Source organism: Lagopus muta, chromosome 19, assembly GCF_023343835.1.
Source record: "Lagopus muta isolate bLagMut1 chromosome 19, bLagMut1 primary, whole genome shotgun sequence".
Taxonomy (NCBI): Eukaryota; Metazoa; Chordata; class Aves; order Galliformes; family Phasianidae; genus Lagopus; species Lagopus muta.
Genome location: NC_064451.1, coordinates 685,441 through 704,795, shown reverse-complemented (window position 1 = coordinate 704,795; position 19,355 = coordinate 685,441). Strand labels below are relative to the sequence as shown.

The 19,355-nt window shown below is 48.1% G+C and overlaps 2 protein-coding genes across 6 annotated transcripts in view; one reads left to right on the top strand and one right to left on the bottom strand.

Annotated features, from left to right (window-relative positions):
- Positions 1-6,251, bottom strand: part of EXD3 (exonuclease 3'-5' domain containing 3) — a 245,639-nt gene extending 239,388 nt beyond the window's left edge. For 2 of the 5 annotated variants that reach the window (XM_048966127.1, XM_048966122.1), the window contains exons 1-2: positions 5,412-5,470; positions 118-179 (exon numbers count right to left, since the gene is read on the bottom strand). Coding sequence is in view for 1 of the 5 variants with exons in the window: in XM_048966121.1 (XP_048822078.1) it covers positions 118-179; positions 6,089-6,174 (148 nt within the window). In the remaining 4 variants the exon portion in view is untranslated. Of the gene's footprint in view, positions 1-117; positions 180-5,411; positions 5,471-6,088 lie in introns of those variants that run through there. The other 3 variants (XM_048966121.1, XM_048966123.1, XM_048966124.1) reach the window with 3 other exon arrangements.
- An 8-nt stretch (positions 6,252-6,259) lies between these two features.
- NOXA1 (NADPH oxidase activator 1) lies at positions 6,260-19,349 on the top strand. The gene is made up of 14 exons (XM_048966143.1): positions 6,260-7,595; positions 8,979-9,087; positions 11,222-11,356; positions 12,418-12,525; positions 13,237-13,296; positions 13,822-13,859; positions 14,373-14,514; positions 15,810-15,863; positions 16,730-16,802; positions 16,989-17,047; positions 17,966-18,135; positions 18,719-18,824; positions 18,917-19,040; positions 19,237-19,349. Coding segments are annotated over exons 1-14 (1,272 nt in total). The 5' UTR covers positions 6,260-7,593; the 3' UTR covers positions 19,329-19,349.
- Positions 19,350-19,355: the final 6 nt, after the last annotated feature.

Genomic DNA, 19,355 nt, shown 5'->3' with positions numbered 1-19,355 from the left:
CCCTACAAGTTTGTATGAGTGGAACTTGGTTTACTGTCCAGTTCACTGTCCCCTACCTACATAAGCACACATGCTTTGAAAAACGTCCTGCAAACAAATGAATAAAATCAAACTCACCAGAGGAGGATGGTGACCCTGCTAGCTCCAACAGATGGCTGGGGGACCCACGGCTTACAGACCTGCAATGAACCAAAGCCTGTGGTTAGCACACACAGCTTTCTGCGCGCTCACTGACAGGACGCAGTGAAGTGTTACCTTGGGGGGACAGCAAGTCAAGCACGCGTGAAGCATTTTCTCAGAATCACAGAGTCACCAAGGCTGGAAAAGACCTTCGAGCTCACAGCCCAGCCGTCCTCCTGCCAGGTGTATTTCCCCACTAAACCACGTCCATCAGTACAACATCTGCTTGTTCCTTGAACACCTCCAGGGATGGTGACTCCACCACCTCCCTGGGTGCCATTCCAGGGACCACTGTTTAGCAGAATAAATGTTTCCTAACGTCCAACCTGAACCTCTGCTGACACAACTTGAGGCCATTCCCTCTCATTCTATCACTAGTTACACAGTGTTTCTTCAAACACGGCCTTACATACTTGCCAATCTTTTTGCTTCTTGCCAAACACCTTTGCTGTAAGGTTATGATCACGTGTCTGAGAGTCACAAGGACAGTAAGAACTCCACGCAGATGTTACACAACCTTAATGGCACCACTGTCCTCTTCCAGGCAGACTTTAACGACAGAACACCGCCAGAACTCCACTCCCATTCATCTGAATGACCTACAGGCAACAATCAATTCCAAAACAAAACCAAAAACACAAAACCCAAACTATAAAGCATTCAAACATGGCTACTAAAAACCAGCCTGACACAGTCTGGTGCTTACACACAGCTTTGCTTTGTAAAGCAAGATGGCACTCTCTATCTCAAAAAACCAAACCAATTTCCCTTTAGTTTCTAACAGTGGGAGACTTCAGTCCCCAAGGAATATTTCCCAAAAACTTACAAGCAGTTGTTCAATGTAAAAAAACCCACGTGAAGCAGTGTAATGCAGCCAGCACTTCCCAAGCAGTGCAAAGGTCCTCCTCCCACATCTTCACACATTCCTCACAGCACTGTTATGTTCCAGGCAACTCTTTTTCTGACATAACAGCTTATTCCTCGAGGAGGTTCAGGCAGAGTTTGACATTAAAAAGATCAGCAGCGGGCAGGCAGTGTCCTGCATGTTTTGAAAAAGGGATTTTTCTTCCACGAACATGTAATCCAAACAAGGCTCAGTGAGCCCGCATGAAAATCAGCAGTGGCCGCAGTACCTTTAGAACCACACAGCGGAAAGTTTTGGTGCAGAATGGGAAACGTGAGCACAAAAAAATAACACAGACTGAGAGTTACAGTACTTTGCAGCCTGAGCTGTAACTGCTGCTCTGAGCCGTGGCAATTCCCACACGGCAAAAGTTTAAATATTGAAGTTCATTGCAGAACATGAGCATTGGTACCTGAGCCACATGGCTGCGAGCAGACCTATAGGGGAAGCCCCAGTACTGTAAAATGTTCTGCTTCTGAAGGTAAGAGCAACGTCAGCCAAGAATAAATCCCTCTGCACAGTCCTAGCTGACTATAACATAGGAACAGCAATATTTTAACCAGAAAAGAAGTCTCTGAAATGACAGCAGCCATACACTTGCGCTTAACGCAAAGTCAGATGATAACCTTGGCACAGCTGGAGGGGCGACCAAGAGAGAAGGAACACGTTGCAATGTGTGCAGTCCATGCAGAGCTGCAGCCTCTCCTGCTCTGGGTGCAACAGAAGGAGAATTAACGTGCAGCTCTGCTCAGCAGATGTGCTTCACAAGCTGCACAGGAGCAGATCCCACAGGTAGTAGTACAAACATAATTCTAAGAACAAAGCCATGCTTTCAGACCTGGGCATGCAGTGGGGAACCTGGTTTCCATACCACAAGAAAACAATGCATTGACTCCACTGCTTTTATTTTCTTGGTAGCTACCATCACTAGCAACAGCAGGTAGGCACAGCAGCTCCAGTTTAACCACGTCTTGGTTTCAAAACTGTTTCAGGCGCTGTTGCTGTTTAAATGTTTACACAACGTAAATAAGAACCAACTTTCTTTTACTCTGTTCTTCCATTATCTATATCTGCATTCTGTTTATTAGCAATTCCTTTCTCCTTCTGGATCTGCAGTGTTGCAGCTGGAAGGGCAGGTAACACACAGAGAGCGCCAGCAGGACGTACTGCTCAGAGGAGGAACAGGAGCCCATGTTTCACGTGGGACTGGGCAGGAGCTGAAGGACTTTTAGCTGTTGCTGGTATGATCAGATTCCAAGATATTTGATCTTTCTTTAACTTCTTTGGTCTATCTGTGCATTGCAGAACACACTGCAGAGGGTTATTCTAAAAAACATCATTCTTTCTTATATAGAAATTTGTTTGAAAACAGCAATTGTTGTAACTCTCCAACAGGTCTACTGCTGCTTGGAGCCAACACCAAGCACCCAAAGTGTCATCTCAAGTGAGTGGCTGCCAAAGAGAGGAAATTAATTACGTTTGATCATTATCTGCAGACCATAAAGCATTCTTTGCCCCAATTCACCTAGCAAGGAATTCACACAGCTGGGAGGGAGCACACTGCTCCCAGTCCCAAGCAGTTCGACAGCACTCCCGTCTTGCAGGCCCAACTTAATGCCATTTGCTGATGTTGCAACACTAAACCTGCATTGTGTATTCACAGAAGAAACAAGACTTTCATCCCCTGGGAAAGGAGCTTTCCAGCCTCCTCTTCTGATACAAATCTAACTGCAGTGTCTCTTCAGCCTTCCCTTATCCCAGGCGTTCACACTCTCCTCTTTCATTGTTTCTCACAATAATTTTTCAGGCTTTTATCACTCACGTCTACCACAGTTCTTCCCACACTGTATTAATTTACTAGACATTAATTCAATTAAAAGATGAGAATGGGAAATGGAAGGATGTTCAGCATTCAGCATAACTCATTTCTGTTCATGTAATTCCACTCCTCTCACACGCCTCTCAGTTCCTTTATGGCCATCCCTTGCTCCAACACACACCATTACAGCACGGAGCTGCTTGAGTGGGCTGCTGCTATTTGCCTGCATAGCACCAAGGATTCTCAGAGAGATTAAAAAAAAATTATGTTGAAGTCATAGGCGTTCTGCTCAGCTCAGTAATTACCTTTGCATCAAAACAGAACTTAGTTCAGGGGAAAAGCACTCACTGCTTCTCAGTTAGCACAAGGTGGCCTGCGTCCCCTCACCCCACTCCTCCCAGGACTCATCACACACCAACAAGGACTCAGCGCAACTTTGGAGAACATTATTTTACTTCAGGAGCAATTTTGCTGGCTGCCAAAGGGCAAAAATGTGCAGGCGTGCTCCTGGTGCAGCTGTGAGCCGACCTACCTGCCTCTGCACTGAGCTCCCAGCTGTAACCTAACGGAGCCAAGAGCTCACAGTGCTGAGCCTACACACAGAGAACACCCACTCCTCCCTTTCCCTCTCTCCAAGCTGCCTTTGGAGCACGCAGAAGTTACGTTTGTCTCAAGCTTTGCCAGCTCACACTACTTTATGTCAGTGGAAAAGGAAGCAGTTCAAATGCTGCAGTTTAGTCCTCCCAAACCTCTGCGAGCAGCAATGTCTGTTCTGATGCAGTTTCACTGCAGTTTCACAAGAGCAGCTTCTTCAGCTCTCCCAACAAAGCTGAGAAAAGTTTGCTGTAACTGCTACGCTGTAAGCAACAAAACTTTGTGCATGTGAGCATTATGCTTACTTGAAATAGACAGCATTACTGCCTAAAAAATTCCAAATCAAAGTTTCTTGGCAGATTAATTTACATTGCAGGGTACGTGTTTTGCTGGTTCTGCTCCCCATGCTAAAATTTCTGATTATTCCTGCTCTATTGTTTGCAATAAACAGTGAGAAAAAAACATGGAAACCAAAGTTACGGCTATTAGTGACACTTGTGCCAAAAAGCTGTCACAGCCATGAGCCTGTTTCCATAGAAAACCACAGGGAACACCAAAACACCCAATGCTGCCTAAGAGACTTCCAGTATTCATGGAAGCACGGGAAGCTTTTTACTTTTTTAAACAAAACTTCATAATTTCAGAGTGAGTCAACAGATCCTCTAGTTGAGTCCATCACTCAGTATATTTTTATAACCTTGGAAGCACTCTTATCCTATCAAAACAATAAATGGGCACAAACGGATCCAAAAGCCCTTCAGAAGAACCTAATGAGATAAAAAGTGTGTCAGCAGGAAATCCCAGCATGAAAACTGCTCATCTGGAGGTGAAAAGCCTGTCTCATGCCTTTCAGACTTGACTTGGCTGGAAATCCCTCCCAGCACGGGGCAGACTGCAGGCTGTGTCACCTCCATGTGGAGGATATACTGAACGGGGGATGCTCTGAACTCACACAGCTCCCCAGCTGCCCAGCTCTGACTCTGCTCTCTGTGACTCAATTCTGATGACTGAGAACAGTGGAGGAAGAAATCCACTAACTTAAGCTAAACTTCCCCTGGAAGAAAATCATGCTTCTTCCTTAAAGTGGAGGTCCATACAAAAGCATGACACGTTAAAGCAACCTTAATTTACAATGAAAACTTTCAGAAACACACAAAATCCTGCTATTTCTGCAGCTTCTTCCTCTTCTGAAGGGGAAGAACAAGCAGTGTAAGCGCAGTCCCAGCAGCTGACTCGCAGATTTCCCCCCAGCCACCTGGGCATCCTGAGCTCCCACACTGAAGCCTTCCTTCCACGGCATTATCTGACTCCAGCCAAAAAGCCCCAGCAAATGGCAACCTTTAACCTCTCTTGGAAACGACTCCTGTAATTAACATCCACCACTGCTAGCAAATTGTGTCGTATTTTAAAGAATCCGCATAGCTTTGACTTTCAGTTACCAGGGCTCATTATACTTTTGGTAGAAAGACCACAAACGTTCAACTGCCAAACAACTGTGCCATAGGCACGGCTTTACACAAAGGGACTGAAAGCTCTTCTCTGGGGTGTTCCTGAGCACACCGAGCTCAGCAGATCTGCTGCAGGCCTCGTTTTCCAGAAACAGAACACTGCTGTGGCCTCCAGGATTTTCAAACCCCGCTGAAGGGCTGCTAGAACTGGAGCTCGTGCTCTAGGAGCCATATGGAGGAGCACACAATCACTCCAACTTGGTTCTCTTTTAGAAGGAAAAAAAAAAAAACAATCGAACCAATCAATTCTTCCCATAACATCAAAGTTCAGACTGTGTCACTGGCGCAGCTGAACCCTGCAAGCCACTGTCTGCCAGCTTCCTACTGCACGAACAGAGACACGGCCCTGCAGTGAAAACGAACACACACGACGATCCTCCCCCGCTCTGCGCGCAGCTCCACTCACCTGGCGCCTACCCGGAAGCGGCAACGCCAGCCCCCCCCCGCGTCCGATGCTCAAACCCTTCCCCGCAGCTGCCGCTCCCGGAACTCCCCGCTCCGGTTCCGCGCGCCGCCGGACCTCATTCCTGTGGACACCGCACGCTGCGCCGGCAGGGGGCGCTACAATCCGCAGCAGCGCTGCGAGCCCCGAGGGGCGAGGCGGGAGGGATGTACCGTAGTGACCGGAACGCGGGGCTGCCGTCCGCCTACCGTATTTACTGTACTTAATGGGAATGACGGTGCGGCAGCGAGAGTGCATCTTTATGTAAACGTTTCAAAAAGCAGCGCTATGGGCTGTGCTACTCCTGCAGCTGCCCCATTAGGGGCTGCTCTCCGCGCTGATTTATTGGTGGCTTTTTGACCTTCCATTGGTCAGAGCCCGCATCCCCCTGCTCATGTCGCGTTTATGACTTCTTATCTCAGCTTTTCCCCCAAAATGTCGCCCGCACAGTGCCTGAGTGCCCGCACAGCCCCACACAGCAGGGCTCGCACCCGCAGGGCCGTGGCGTGGTCCCGCATCCCGCCCCCCATTAGCCGCCCCGGGCAGGAGGGAGCCGGGCGCAGCACTTCCTCGTTGTCCGCCTCCGCCCGCCCCGCACACAGGTGAGGCCGTGCGGGAGCCGGCTGTGCGCGATGGCGTACCGGGAGCTGCTGAAGCGCTGGCACCGAGCCGTGCTGGCAGCGGACGACGGGGATTGGGACGCGGCCTTGGACGCGTTCTGCGGCATCGAGGAGCCGCCGGCCAGGATCTGCTTCAACGTGGGCTGCGTGCATCTGCGAGCCGGGCGGCTGCGGGACGCCCTGCGGGTGAGGGGGGCGCGGCGGGGGGCTAGGGCTGCTCGGGCTGCTCGGGCTGCTCTGATCGACCCGGTGTGTGAGGGAAAAACGCCCCATGCGCTCCTCCATGACGCCTTTCTCGAACTGGTGAAATCTATCGATCTTGATGCCTTGTCAGAGAGAACCAGTGGGCGTAAAACAGGGAGCTCTGCAGCTCTGCGCGTCCCCTGGCGATGCTGTACCAGCTGAGGTTGCCGAGAGGAGCCGCTATCGCGGAACATCGCGTCTGGTGCCATGTGGGGCGGGCGTGCAAGCGCTGGGAAAAAGCCTCATCGCAGCTTCCAGCAGCCAGGCATCTGCACAGCTCGCTGTCAGCAGCCCGCCGAGGTGTATATGGTACTCTCGAACAGCAGAAGGCAGAATTCAGGCTGTGCTGGAAGGGGCAGAGCTGTGTCTCATACCTGTGAGAGACGGTGCCTGAGAGCCTCTGAACAGCCCCAGGGAGCGGGGACACGGCTCGGCTGTTCTTCTGTGTAGACCAACAGTTGGTTGTTTTGTCCTCTTATAGAACAGCAGAGCAGAGCAAGGAGTGCTGGCTGAGCCACAGGAGGAGCCAGACACCCTGCCAAAGGGCCACCGACACCCTGAGTCCTGCAGTGCGTTTTCCTCACTGCGGTGCTGGGCAACATGAGGACGCCCAGAGGGCCAGGCTCGATTCACTGTCTTCATGCTGCCACGCTGCAGTAGTTGTGTGAAGAGGCCTCCCAGCATTCTCAGACAGATTCTCAGGAAGGCTGTTCTGTAACAGAGTGGGAAACCACTTTGAACCGTTGGCCACAAGCTGTTACCGGCTTTGCTGATATTCAGCTGGAAAGTGGAAGCAGAAGTATTGAATTTAAGTACAGTTTGTGAAGCCCTTTGGTTTCTCTCTTTATGCACAGATCACTGTAGGCAGATTCGAACAGCCTGGTGTTAGATCAAGCTCTACTCCAGGCAACAGGGCTCGCAGGTTGCAAGACATCGGATGGCAGACAGGGCTCATTTGTTGCATTCAGTCTTTTTTTCCCAAGAAAGGGTAAAATCTTGAAGCTCAGCTCATGGAGAGGCAAAACCTGAGAGAGGACTTGGAGCCGTTTCCTGCCCCTCAGCTGGGATCACAGCTCCACATTTCTCGGAGCAGACAAGCTGTTCACAAGCCTAGGGGTGCCTTCTGCACCTAGCTGGGCATATGCCCAGGCACTGATGGAGGAGTCCTCACTCATCCCCAAGATGTCTGTTTTTCTCCATAGGCATTTGATAAAACAGTTACAAAGGACAACTCCCTCGCTGTTGGCTACTTTCAGAGAGGGTTTGTTTGCCTGCAGTTGGAAATGTAAGTAATATTCTTTCCTGCTCATTCTTTTGTTTTCTGCTTTTAGTACAGCTTTATCCCTAAAACTTGATCCTCCACTAATTTTAAGCATTTTATATAGTCTGGTTTGGCCTTATAAACCGTGTTACAGGTCAGCAAGTCTCATGTTCCATTTACAGAGGAGAACTGAGCAGATGCAAGCTGTGCAGCTTCAGAACCCCAGCAGTGGCTGATATGTAGCATTATTGACCTGTACACGCAGGGAAAGAAGCCAAAGCCACTCCTGTATGCTGGGCTGATGGAGGGTTACGTTGCCATTCAGTTTGTCACAAGAAGTGAAAAACTTATAGTTGCACTGTCTCATGTGTCTTCATACGTTACGTGCAAGTCTGGCCTTCCCAAGCCCACAGTCTGCCCTGCTGTCCAACCCTCTGCTGACTGGTTGCTGTCAGCCTTATCTTGCTCACTGATTTAACAGTAGAATTGCTCCATAGTCATCGTGGGATTGTTCCCTGTTTCTGGGGTTAAACCTCAGTGACATCCTGCTCACAGAGGTGCGTGGAAGACTTCACAGGTCTCCTCTGACCTTCAGTTACTCTTTCCTGTTATTTTTCCCATTTTTTCCCGGTTAAGTTCTCAGAACTACTATCTTTACCTTTGGAAATGAGATGAGTGAGCAGTTACATGCTGTGTGCCACCACCAGCAGAGCCATGCTCATGGATGGTTGTGCCTTGGCCGGGGCTGCAGCTGTTCCCCTCTGCCCCTTGATGGGGTGACCATTGCACAGCCCTTCCTGAACCCTTCATTTCTCAGCCTGTGATCTCAGTGGGACCTGTTTTGATTTCAGTTGACAGTGGTGTAAATTCAGACTAACCCTCTGCTCTAGGAGTTTCTCCAAATTTCTACTAGTAGTTGCGGTTGGACCTGGAGGTCTTTTCCAACCTGAGCAATGCTATGATTCTATGAACAGTGCTCTGTCTGTATATGCTCACCATCAGCAGGGGTTTCATAACCCTTGCTTCTTCTCTGAGATGTTGCCAGGGCAGAACTGCCAGCAAAAAGCTGGGTAGGGAGCTGACAGCATTTGTAAAGCTTTGTTCTTTGCATTTTACATTAATTGCAGAAATGCAATTGTATCAAATTGTATCAAAGCCTGTCTTTTATCCCAAATAGTAAAGTGGTGCAGATAGTCCTAGAGGAGAGACTCGCCAGATTCATCTTGTAATAACTACAAGGATAGGACAGAGAATTTTCTGTGGTCTCAAGATGACACACATCCCTGCTGCTGCTCTCCTCATGCAGGCTGTTAGGCAGAGTGCGTATTTTTGCTGGTTTACTCTTGAACTCTGTAATTAGAGTTTAGCTTTTTAGTCTCAGTTTCACCTGTCATTTCTGCATTGCAGGTATGAAGAAGCTCTCTCTGACTATCATCTGGCCTTCAGTCACCTAAGAAAAAATCCCTTCATTGATTACAAGCAGCTGGGGCTGAGGCACATTCTCTATGCATGGGAGGTAAGGGTACTTCTGACTCCGCTGTCTTTCCCCCCTGTTGAGTCGTTCATCAGGTTTTCAGCAGCAGGCATGAGTAACCCAAAAGCTTTTTAAGGCCCTATGTTAGGACAGTAGAAAAAGTGCTTTCACTTCCATGATTCAGTTCCTTTAAAAGCACTCATAAAGCAATATCATCTCTGAAGAGTTTTAACAAGTGACTCTAAGATGTGAAATCGTTTGAAGCAGATTCCCATGAATTTTTTTTTTAAGCTTGCTTATAGTAATACATACACAAATTTTATCAACTCTTCAGCTTTAAAAGTTGAAATAGATTGAATTATAGACAGATAGGAACAAAATTTGTATAGAATAAATATCTTTTGAAAGTTTTGTTCACAAAAGCCATTTTTCCAACTGTAGCAACTGGTCTCAATGTTATCTCTGTGTTTAACCTCACTGGGCTGCAAGCAGCACATTGCTACTGCAACCCCCTGTGTGCAGCTCGTAGGCTGTCCCACAGAATCAGCCTGCTGCGTGCCATTAAAGAAAGTCTGAGTCAGAACTGGCTGTAAGCACCTTCATGTTTAGTTTGTGAAGGACTCATAAAAGCTGTGCATGCCTTACTGGGAAGGTTCATTTTGCATTCCCAAATGCATGTACACAGACCGAGAAGCAGATACAGGAACAAATATTTAAACCTTACTTCCGTGAGAGCAAGGAGTCATTGTGCAACGCAAATCAAGCGTGCCTTGGAACTTGTCATTCAGCCTTCTTTAATTTACATCACGTTGTACCTGGCAGGAAGGAGTTACCCTTGGCATCTGTGATGCTTCCCAAACCTTACTGTTTTTAACAGTTTCAGTGCCACGGTACTGCTGTATTTGAGCTCAAATGCACTTGGAAACAAAGGCTTCCTTTAAAATGCACAGGGCTACAGGAGTGCCCAGTCCACCTGGAGAAAGATGGCACTGGTTGTGTGATGAATATCCAGTCCCTCTCCATGTGCTCCAGGTGCTGCCAGGCTGTGTGCTCTCACTATTCTGACACTGGATTCAGGATCTCATCCTGATTCATTTCTATCTCACTGCTACAGCTACCTGCAGCTTGTTTTTTCGAATTGCACAAACAAAACCCTCCTACAGAGCTGCGCCATCAGCTTTCCACATGAGAGGCCTCTCGTGGGCTGCATCTGATCCTCTCAAGAGAGAGATTTTGGTGTATGGTCTGGAAATCCAGGCATTTTTTGCCTCTGGTGGAGCTGATACTTCTGAGCTGAATTGAGGCTGCTGTCTTTCAAAGGAGGAGTATCTCTGCAGTTCCAGTAGATGATCATTCCACCTTGAAAGACTGATATTCAATTATGATGTAGGTTGCTTTTCCTTTATTCCTACTGCCTGCACTTCAGTTCCAAGTACTGCTTTTTGTCCAAATACCAGAAAGCAATTTGCAAACTGATACCTTACTATCTTACATGATGTGGTTGTCTGAATGAGTCTGTTAGACCGTGATTCTGCCTTGTTGGACAGCAGCGTTTCCATACTCTGATGCCCAATGGAAAGTGGAAAAGAACTCTCTTCCTCTCACTTAAGCATACAGACTGAGGCTTCCTGACGCCCAGTCTGTAGTACTCTCACACCACCTCTTCAAAGAGCGTATTTACATGCTGGGTAGCAAGCTACAGCTGCAACCTGCACCTTCAGAGCCCACGCAAAGGGCAGAAATTTCAGTTAGGTTATCCCAAAGTGAAAGAGAAGATTACAATTCTGTGCAGCAAAAAAGATTACCTAGTTTCATATAGAAAGATACCCATACAGTTTGCCTTACTAGCCTTTTGGACACAGGAAGAATAAGATGAAAACCTGTTTGGTAACACAGTCTTCATCTGTTCTTCCCCATGCCTGTCCGTGCTTTGAACAGAACTGGCAGTGCCAGCTGAAAGCACAGCTTTGATCTCTTTCCACTCTGATTATGAAGTTTTCTCAGCTGTGCTCCTCACGGTGCCTTTCCTGTGAGCAGTGGGGAGCAGGCTCTTTTCGTGGTGGTTCAGTGCCAGGTCTCTTGCCTGGCTGAGCCCAGTTGGTAGCACTGGGTGCCGTTCAGCTGCTGCCCTTGGAGCAGCAGGAGGACAGCTGTGCTCCCTGCTTTCTGGCCTCAGGTGCTGTACAGCACTGCTGCCACGCAGTGCCGGCTGCAGCAGTGGCAGGAGGCCAGAGAGACCCTAGAGAAGGCCGTCGTGTGGAGACCTGAAGGAAGATCAGCAACGCTGGCCCTGGCCCTTGAGCGAGTGCAGGTGAGACTGGGGAAGTGCTTTGGGCTCAAGCTGAGGAACCCGAGAGAAGAATTGCGGTGTTTTATGTCTTTGGGTTTTCCTGTCTGCCCCAGCGGTTTGGTCACCTGATGACACTCCAAGCAATTGCTGTGTGATGCTCTACCGAGCTTCAGCTAACCTCTGTCACTTCCAGGAGCTTTATGGCATAGAAGCACCAGAGCTGGGAATTATGGCCTTACCTTCAGGAGCTCGGCCCTATTCATACTTGCACTGTGAAACAAGTTGCCTCATGGAGTATTTGAATGCAGATTTGGAGAGTCTCACTTTTCACAAAGCTGGCAGACTTCTTTGAATCCCTTTGGCTTTGGTGACAATTGGTAGCAGCTCAGACATTAATGACAATCACCTTTAGAGCTTAAATACAGTGCAAGCGTGTTTATGGAGATGATTCTACAGAATAGTTTCCTGTTAAGACTCTTTTACCATCAGGAACGACTTACAGGTATCTGATTTACTCTGGCCTCAGGTGCTGTACAGCACTGCTGCCACGCAGTGCCGGCTGCAGCAGTGGCAGGAGGCCAGAGAGACCCTGGAGGGTTCATTATTTTGTTGCTTCCATACTTCCTTGTTTTGTTTGTCTCCTTTCTAAAGAGTTATCACTTTAGTAATCTAATCTTCCCATCTAGCATCATGTTTGTGCTTTACATTAGCATATGATTTACATTCACTATTTACCTGCTCCTCAGCTGCTGCACAGACAGACCAAACAAAATATCTGAAATCAACTAGAGACATTTAGAGACTTGTTTAACAGACTTTATTCCACTGCCCTCCCCTCCCACCCCTCCTATGCTGACAGTCAGCCTTTGACTCCATACTAGGCAGTGGCTGCTGGGCTTTTATTTTTCACGTGCTGGTTAAAACTTAGTGACCTTTATCAAGTTCACAGCTTTATTTTTTGCCCCGATGTCTTCCTGGAGCCGATCTCTCTCACACACAGAAGCTGTATTTGCTTTTCACTGCTGCTGTGATTCATTTCATGTTAACTGATGGCTTTTCCTTTATCTTCTTCCCACGCCCAGAACCATCTATTTTTAGAGCCTATGCAGGTTCCCCTGGGGGAATTTTTCAGACCACGAAAGAAGGAAGTTGAACAGCTGGATTCAAAAGATTTCCTGGGGAAACCTAAGGTAACAGCCACGTGATGATTGAGATAAGCAGCAAACGGATTAACACCCCACCTTCTGACATCTGCAGAGTGTCATTGCTGCCCACTCCACCCATCGCTGCACTGGTGGAGACCCAGTGGCAGGGCTCTCAGTCAGGGCATCTGGGACACACAAGCCAAAATCTGTTAGAAGTGACACCTTTTCTATCAAAAATGCACATTGCTGCTAAAATCCTTCCCAATCTTGGCCACTTTAAACTGGAAAAAAACCACCAACCACAGCTGAGCAGGTGCTTATGAATCCCTGTGGCTGTCATTTTGCTGACAACAACATTTTCAAAGGAGCACATTCCTCCTATTTGTTACTGCATTCCCAATGGGACAAACATGCACTTTTCAGAAAAATGCTTTGCTATGTGCTTTAATGCAAACCAGCAGAGAATTCTTCCAATCCTTTCCCTGACCAGCACAGTCAGCAGAAGTGCCACAGGCCAGATCGCTCCAGCATGAACAAAGGAAAGGGAAAATAATCCACTCATAATTTGAAGGGCTTTGTAAAGATGGAAAATACATGGACAATAAATGAAGCTGCATTTTCCACTAAATGCATTGCTCTGCTTTAAGCCTGACCACTCAAGATGTCAGAAGGAAGTGGTCCGAGTGAAAGCCTCACAGGAAGTCTGAGCATCTCTTCATCCAGCCTAGATTAAGTCGTTGTTTTCTCCTTGCACAGGTGATCTCATCCATCATTCCCAATGATGAGTACATTGGCTTTGAACCTCTCAGGCCACAGGTGAGCAGGACGTTGCTGTGAAAAATGGAATGGGGCAGTCATGGAGCTTCATGTAGGGCCTGAGATCCTAACACCATCAGTGTTACTGGATATTAATATGAAATATTAATGGAAAAGCAGCGCTGTTTCTGTCTCTGAAGACCAGATCCAGAGGGCTTTCAGAGCCATCTGGAGTGCTTTGATGTTGACTGGGAAGGACTTGGCAGAATGAGTCTCCAACCCTTGGATGATGCACTTTTGTCTCTTCGCTGTGTCCGAAGAGCAGTGGAGATTTCACTGCACTTAACACACGTTTGTAAATTTACTTTCTTAAGTCTGTCAGCACAGGCATAGCTGGTTTGCAGTTATGTGAGTGTCTTGGAGTCAATGGTTTGCTACTCTGCTTGTATCTATGGATGTTGTGGTGTGACAAACAGGGATTACAGAAAGTACCATATGTGAAGCTCCCTCCTATTCATAGGGACAGTAAATAAGGTCGTAATGTTGCTGTGTAACATACTGTTATATGCTGTTGTCCTCCCACAGAAACAGGGCTTTTATGAACCCAGTGCTGATGCTGTGAGGTATGTGTTCAGTTCTACCCTGGTCTAACTCTTCTCTCACTGTTTCTGTTCAAAAAATCATGTTTTGTTTTCCCATGTCTCTGTCTGAGGACTCTTTGTGATTCACCCCCACCTGCCCCAAGGGTGGAATGAATGTTGAATACATAAAGGCTTGTGTGGCTGCAAGAAACACTGCACCTGGCAAGAGTGTGGCAGTTCAGTAGCAGCTCTTGTACAGAGATATTGGGACAGTTTGCAGGAACCGATTCAGTGATCTTGGGATATTGGCAAAGATCATATTCTGGCTGGGAAATGGGGGCAGAGAGAGGCTGTAGGATCTGCCCAGGTCAGTGGCAGAGGATGCTCAGCAGTCCAGATCTAGTTCTCAGTACCAAATTCCCAAGTATTCACTAAGTGGTTCAAAAAAACATGAAAATTGTTCTGGTGATAATGTAACAACAGAAATTCGAAGCTGAATTCAGTCATTGCTTTGATCTGGAAGATTTTATCGTTATTCTCATTCTTTCTTTCCAGAGACCGTGAATCAGGCTACTATCGAGTTTTGTCCCATTATTACCCTGAGGGTGTGGAGAAGTTGGCAGTGAAAGCCAGCAGCCTGGTCTTTGTGCTGGCAAGAGGAGCAGATGGCTGGGCTACAGCCATACATGATGGGCAGGTAAGAAAAAAAACAGATGGGATTTCCAGCAGAGACCACAGTCCTGTCTGCAAACAGGAGCTCAATGCAGCCCTCTGAGTGTGTCCTCTGGACCCACCTGTAGCACCGAAGAGCTGAGTTCAGGAGCTCATTTCTGCAGAGCAGTTGCTAACTGCAGACGCGATGTCTCTGACTCTTGGCTCTCCCCAGCTTCTCCTGTTCACCTCTGTAGCTCCACAGAAGTGTCCTTTTGGGCACTTGTGCTCTCCACTTTGGGGGATCCTATGGTGGAATCAGGTAGGATCGTAGACCTCGCAAAGGGTTACAGTATGGAGCAGGATTTGTCAGCTGAGAGCTCTAAGAGAGCCAAAGAGAGAGCTTGGTCCTTAACTAGATAGGATTGGCAAGCAGGTGGAATACAGAGATACAACATGGAAAAGTCTTTTGATGACTTCTCATGTGTAATTAAGTTATTTGAAGGAGCCAACGCACATTATTTACCTGCTTTTAAATTAATAAAAAATTCTACACAGAACCATGAAAGATAGCTTGAGCTCGTTAAGCAAGAGAGACTGTGCTTTGAGGACTGATAACAGATTAGAAGAGGAATAAAAGGTGAATGTAATTGTTTGCTTGTTTTTAAGAAAGGGTGTCCTACCAGGATCTGTCCTTTAGCAGATCCCTGAGGGGCACAGTGACAGCAGTACAGTGTGTTTCTTAAGGCAGTAATGTTTCATGGCAGTCAAACCATTCAACGTGGCCTGAAGCACAGACCTGGAGCCGCAGAAAGATCTGAATGTGCTGGTTTAGTCAATGAAGTGTCAGATGAATATCAAAGAAAAGAGGAATTAAATGTTGCACACACTGGAAAAAAAAAAACAAAAAGTGTAATTATTCACAATGATCAGTTGGAATGAATAGCTCTGTAGGAGAGACTGTTGGAAGACAAAGAACACTGCTGGGCTGGTACCCCTCAGCATTGCTGCTTCTCTCCCTAAGCATGTGTTTGAGGAGCAGGGTGTTGGGCCTGGGAGGTATTTGGTCTGTCGCTTCACAGCCACTCGATTACTAAAACTGCTTTTGGCAGAAAACAATGCAAAAGGACTGCTGGATGGTTTTCAGCAATTTCTGGGAACTAACCTTTTTTTAATGCTGCCCGTGGCTGGACCTGCCATGGGCACATTTGTATTGCAATCAAGTGATGCTTTGTAAGGGCACAAGCAGTGTAACTGGGGTTAACAGAAGATGGAGCTGGGTGGGCTGGAGCTCCCACAGCAGCAGCTCCTGTCTCAATGATTTGCTCTTTTGTCCCACAGAAGCTGCATATACCGACCTCTATCCTGGAGCCTGCCTCAAAGATGGATAAATGGGTGAGCTAACAGCCTCACAACCCAGGGGAAGAGGAAATGACTGAGAAATATATGTTCAGAACTTTTGTTTGTAAGACTGTCACGGGATAGAATGGTAGCGTAAGGCAAGCACTGCATTTGAGCTTAGACATCGTGAGCAAAGACTGAGTGCTCTTGAACAACAGAAGGGTTAAGAGCAGGAAAAATGCTGATTAGTTTCTGTAAATCTGATCTCTGTATGGCAAAGTGTAGATGCATGCCCAGGCCTCGGTGTCGCACATCATGGGCTGATCTAGGTTTTGTTATCTCTTATTTACTGGGGCTGACAAGAGAAGCTGCCACAGCTCTCATGACCAACTGTCACGTTGTTGTCACAATAATCGTGAGGGCAGGCAGCGTGTAATTGGCCAACCTGCTCCCTACAGCTATCAGACAGCACAGAAATGGGTGAGGAGTGCTCGTATGTTCTGGTTCACCAGCACAGAGCAGGGGAATCTGCAATGGGACAGAAATTCCAGACGGACACAGCTTTTTGCCTGGAGGCCATGTGCTTAAGCCCTCAATCCTCACCTTTGACTCAGGGAAATATTTCTTCATCTCCCATCCCATAGGCATTTCCACATGTGATCCCAGTCCTTCTCCAGTCTGAACCAATGCTGCAACGTGTTATACAGGCTCTAGTTCCCCACAAGAGATTTTTGTTTTAATTCTGCTATGATTCTTTTCCTCATATGAATCCCAGGCCATAACGCTCACTTGGGCATTTGCTTCATGAACTGGTCTCCCTGGGAAAATTTGTAATCTGTTGCAGCCTCTGACCTGAACGCTGGCCTTGCCCACCCTCCAGTGTCTTCTGCTCACTCCTTTCTTACACTGTTCTGTTGCAGAAGATCAATGATGGGATTCCTCTCCCTCCTGCCCAGGTCCCTCCCAGCCGGCTTCACGTGAAGCAGACACCAGGTAGTCTTGTGGGCCCAGGACCTCTGTGGGTGTTTTGTGAAGCTGCTGTGCCCAAAGGGGCTTTAGGGTGCATGGGGAGGTTGCTGCCCTCTGAAGCAGTGGCTGCCTGTGTGCTGGTGGGTTGCAGAAGTGCTGTGTGTGGCCTCTGCTGACTGCAGGTGCTGTTTTTGTGTTCTCATTCTGCAGAATCTCTTGGGGAAGAAAATGTTTCTGCAAATGATTCCGGATCCCAAGTGGATTTTGAAGTAAGGTGTTTAACAAACTGAAGCTGCCACTCACTGCCCTAGGAAATGAAGGATATAAAAAGCGCAAGGGGTCAGATTATGGCCAGGTGCTTCAAAGTTCCTGAGCTGCCCCAAAATCACTGGGAAAAAAAACCTCTTCCTTTGCCCATTTTTCATTTCCACAGAGAGCCCGTGGGGCCCTTCCTCCATCGCTCCTGATTTCATGACCCTACAGCTTTGTGAGGCAGCCCCGAAGTTGAGGTTTCCCAGGTCGGAACTCTTTTGCCATCCTCCCGGAGCCAAAAGCCCCAGGCACAACAGTGCCCAGTTTGCAGCCATTTTGCCTTTGAACTACCTGCTATCCCTGGTCCCCTCCTCCCGCGTAACATTTTCTGTCCTTGTCAGCCTGCTTATGATGATAATTCAAACATCCATAGCAGCTTTCTTCTGGGATAATGCCATCTAATGCAGCTCCATGTCGTTGCCAGCCGGTGTGTGGTGGAGCTGGAACTGATTTTGTGTCCACTTGGGGTCAGCACCTCTCTAGCAGTGCCAGGGGCAGATCAGCTCTTATCCCCTTTGTCTTCGCTGCCCGCATTTGCAGGGATTTGGGGGTCTTGTTTTGGAGCTGTACTTCTGACAGAAGGCAGCAGGACCTGGCTGCACCTCTCCAGATATGTGGAGGACTTGGGGCTCGGCTCATACAGGTTTACATTCAGAGGTTGTTTTTATCTGAGCCAGAAACAGGCTTCCTGGGTCATGGCAGGAGCATTTGGTCCTAGGCTTTGACCCCAGATTTTCCCTCTCTAAAACTCAAATCTTCATTTTGATCTTTCACTATCTCTGCGGAAGCACCGAAGCCAGATCCTGCGTCTGCCAGCTCTCGTGATAAGAGCTCCCTGAATAACCAGGCTGTCTGTGTTGCCACATCTCTCACAGGTCCCACTGACCCACAGAGACACTTCCTCCAGCTCAGACAGACCAGCTGTGCTGCGGGTGCTTTGCGAGTGCAAGGTGGTGCTGAGGGCAGGCGAGGTGCCCTCCGTGCCGGCGCTGCGGGCGCTGCTCCGGCAGCGTTTTGGCCAGCAGGCAGAGCGTGGGAGGCTGAGGTATGGCGTCCTCCAGCACTCACTGTGCACCCTGTCCTTGCAGTGTTTGGCAGCAGTGATTTCCCTGAGGACGCGGGCGTCTGACTGCGTCTGGTCTCTGGTCGATGGGGAACAGCGTGTGATCCACAGGCTCTGGAGACCTGGAGGATCTTTCCAAGGAAACTGTGTCATTGTCAAGAAAAGAGGGAACAGAAGGAAAAACTCTGTGCAAATGCAACTGCTGTGTATTGAATTTTCTTATGCATGGCCTTAAAGACACACTGGAATCAATGCAGAGCAATCTGGGAGTCCGGTGTTAGCTAGTCCTGGGGTGGGTATCCCTGACCGTGACATCCCTGGGGACTCACAGTTGGTGCAGACATAAGAGATTCAGACCTACCCCTCAAGTGTCTGAGGAGGCAAGACCCTCCCCAACAAATGTGTGACCATTGAGCATGCAAGGTGGCCCCTTGTCATTGCACAAGGTGACAAGCTTGGAGCTGGTTTACAAAGAGAGTTTTGCAGACTGAAGGTTGTAGAAGGCTAGATTTGCCTAAATGTCTTTAGATCATATGATTTGAGTCATGTTAATGAACCCTTACAGCTACAGGCATTTGGATGGCAAAGAACTAGGTGCAGTTTCAGGAGAGGAAGATCTAGGGAAGATATGGCAGCAGCTGACAGATGGCAGGATCACACTCTGCTGCCAGGTACGTGGGCTGTGACAAGCATCTCTGCTATGCTGGGCTCTAATCTTGTCTCTGCTTTTCCTTGCAACCTTCATGCTGATTTTCTGCTGTAGGACTTGGACTCCCACTCAGGCAGACCCATCCTCTACCGGATGCTGGCTCAGCACTCGTACCCTGCACAGGGACCAGGAGACCTGGAGTTCAGCAAGGGGGATGTGCTGGATATTCTCTCTGAAGGTAGCTCTCCAGTCCTATCTACAGGCTCTCTGAAAGAGTCTGATGTAAATGTGACAGAGGAGTGGATGACTTTTCCAGTGCTGTTTCAAGTTTGTGACAGCAGGAGGTGCAGACCAGAGTTAACTTTGAGCCATGAAAGCTCACTAACCTTGTTCCCGTGAGCCAGAGCTTATCTTGATTCTTTTTGTTTTCTCAGTGAACAAGGACTGGCTTGAAGGGCACTGCAACGGCAAGACTGGCATCTTCCCTAAATGCTTTGCAACCCAGACCAGCTGTGCCTTCCCATAGGGAACAGGAGCCTTCTGCCTGACCACA

Bases quoted from the DNA above. Each gene is read 5' to 3' on its own strand.
- NOXA1 (XM_048966143.1), top strand. The intron at 14,515-15,809 runs GTAAGAAAAAAA...TTTGTCCCACAG, and splicing joins CAGCCATACATGATGGGCAG to AAGCTGCATATACCGACCTC. The intron at 17,048-17,965 runs GTAAGGTGTTTA...CATCTCTCACAG, and splicing joins GATCCCAAGTGGATTTTGAA to GTCCCACTGACCCACAGAGA.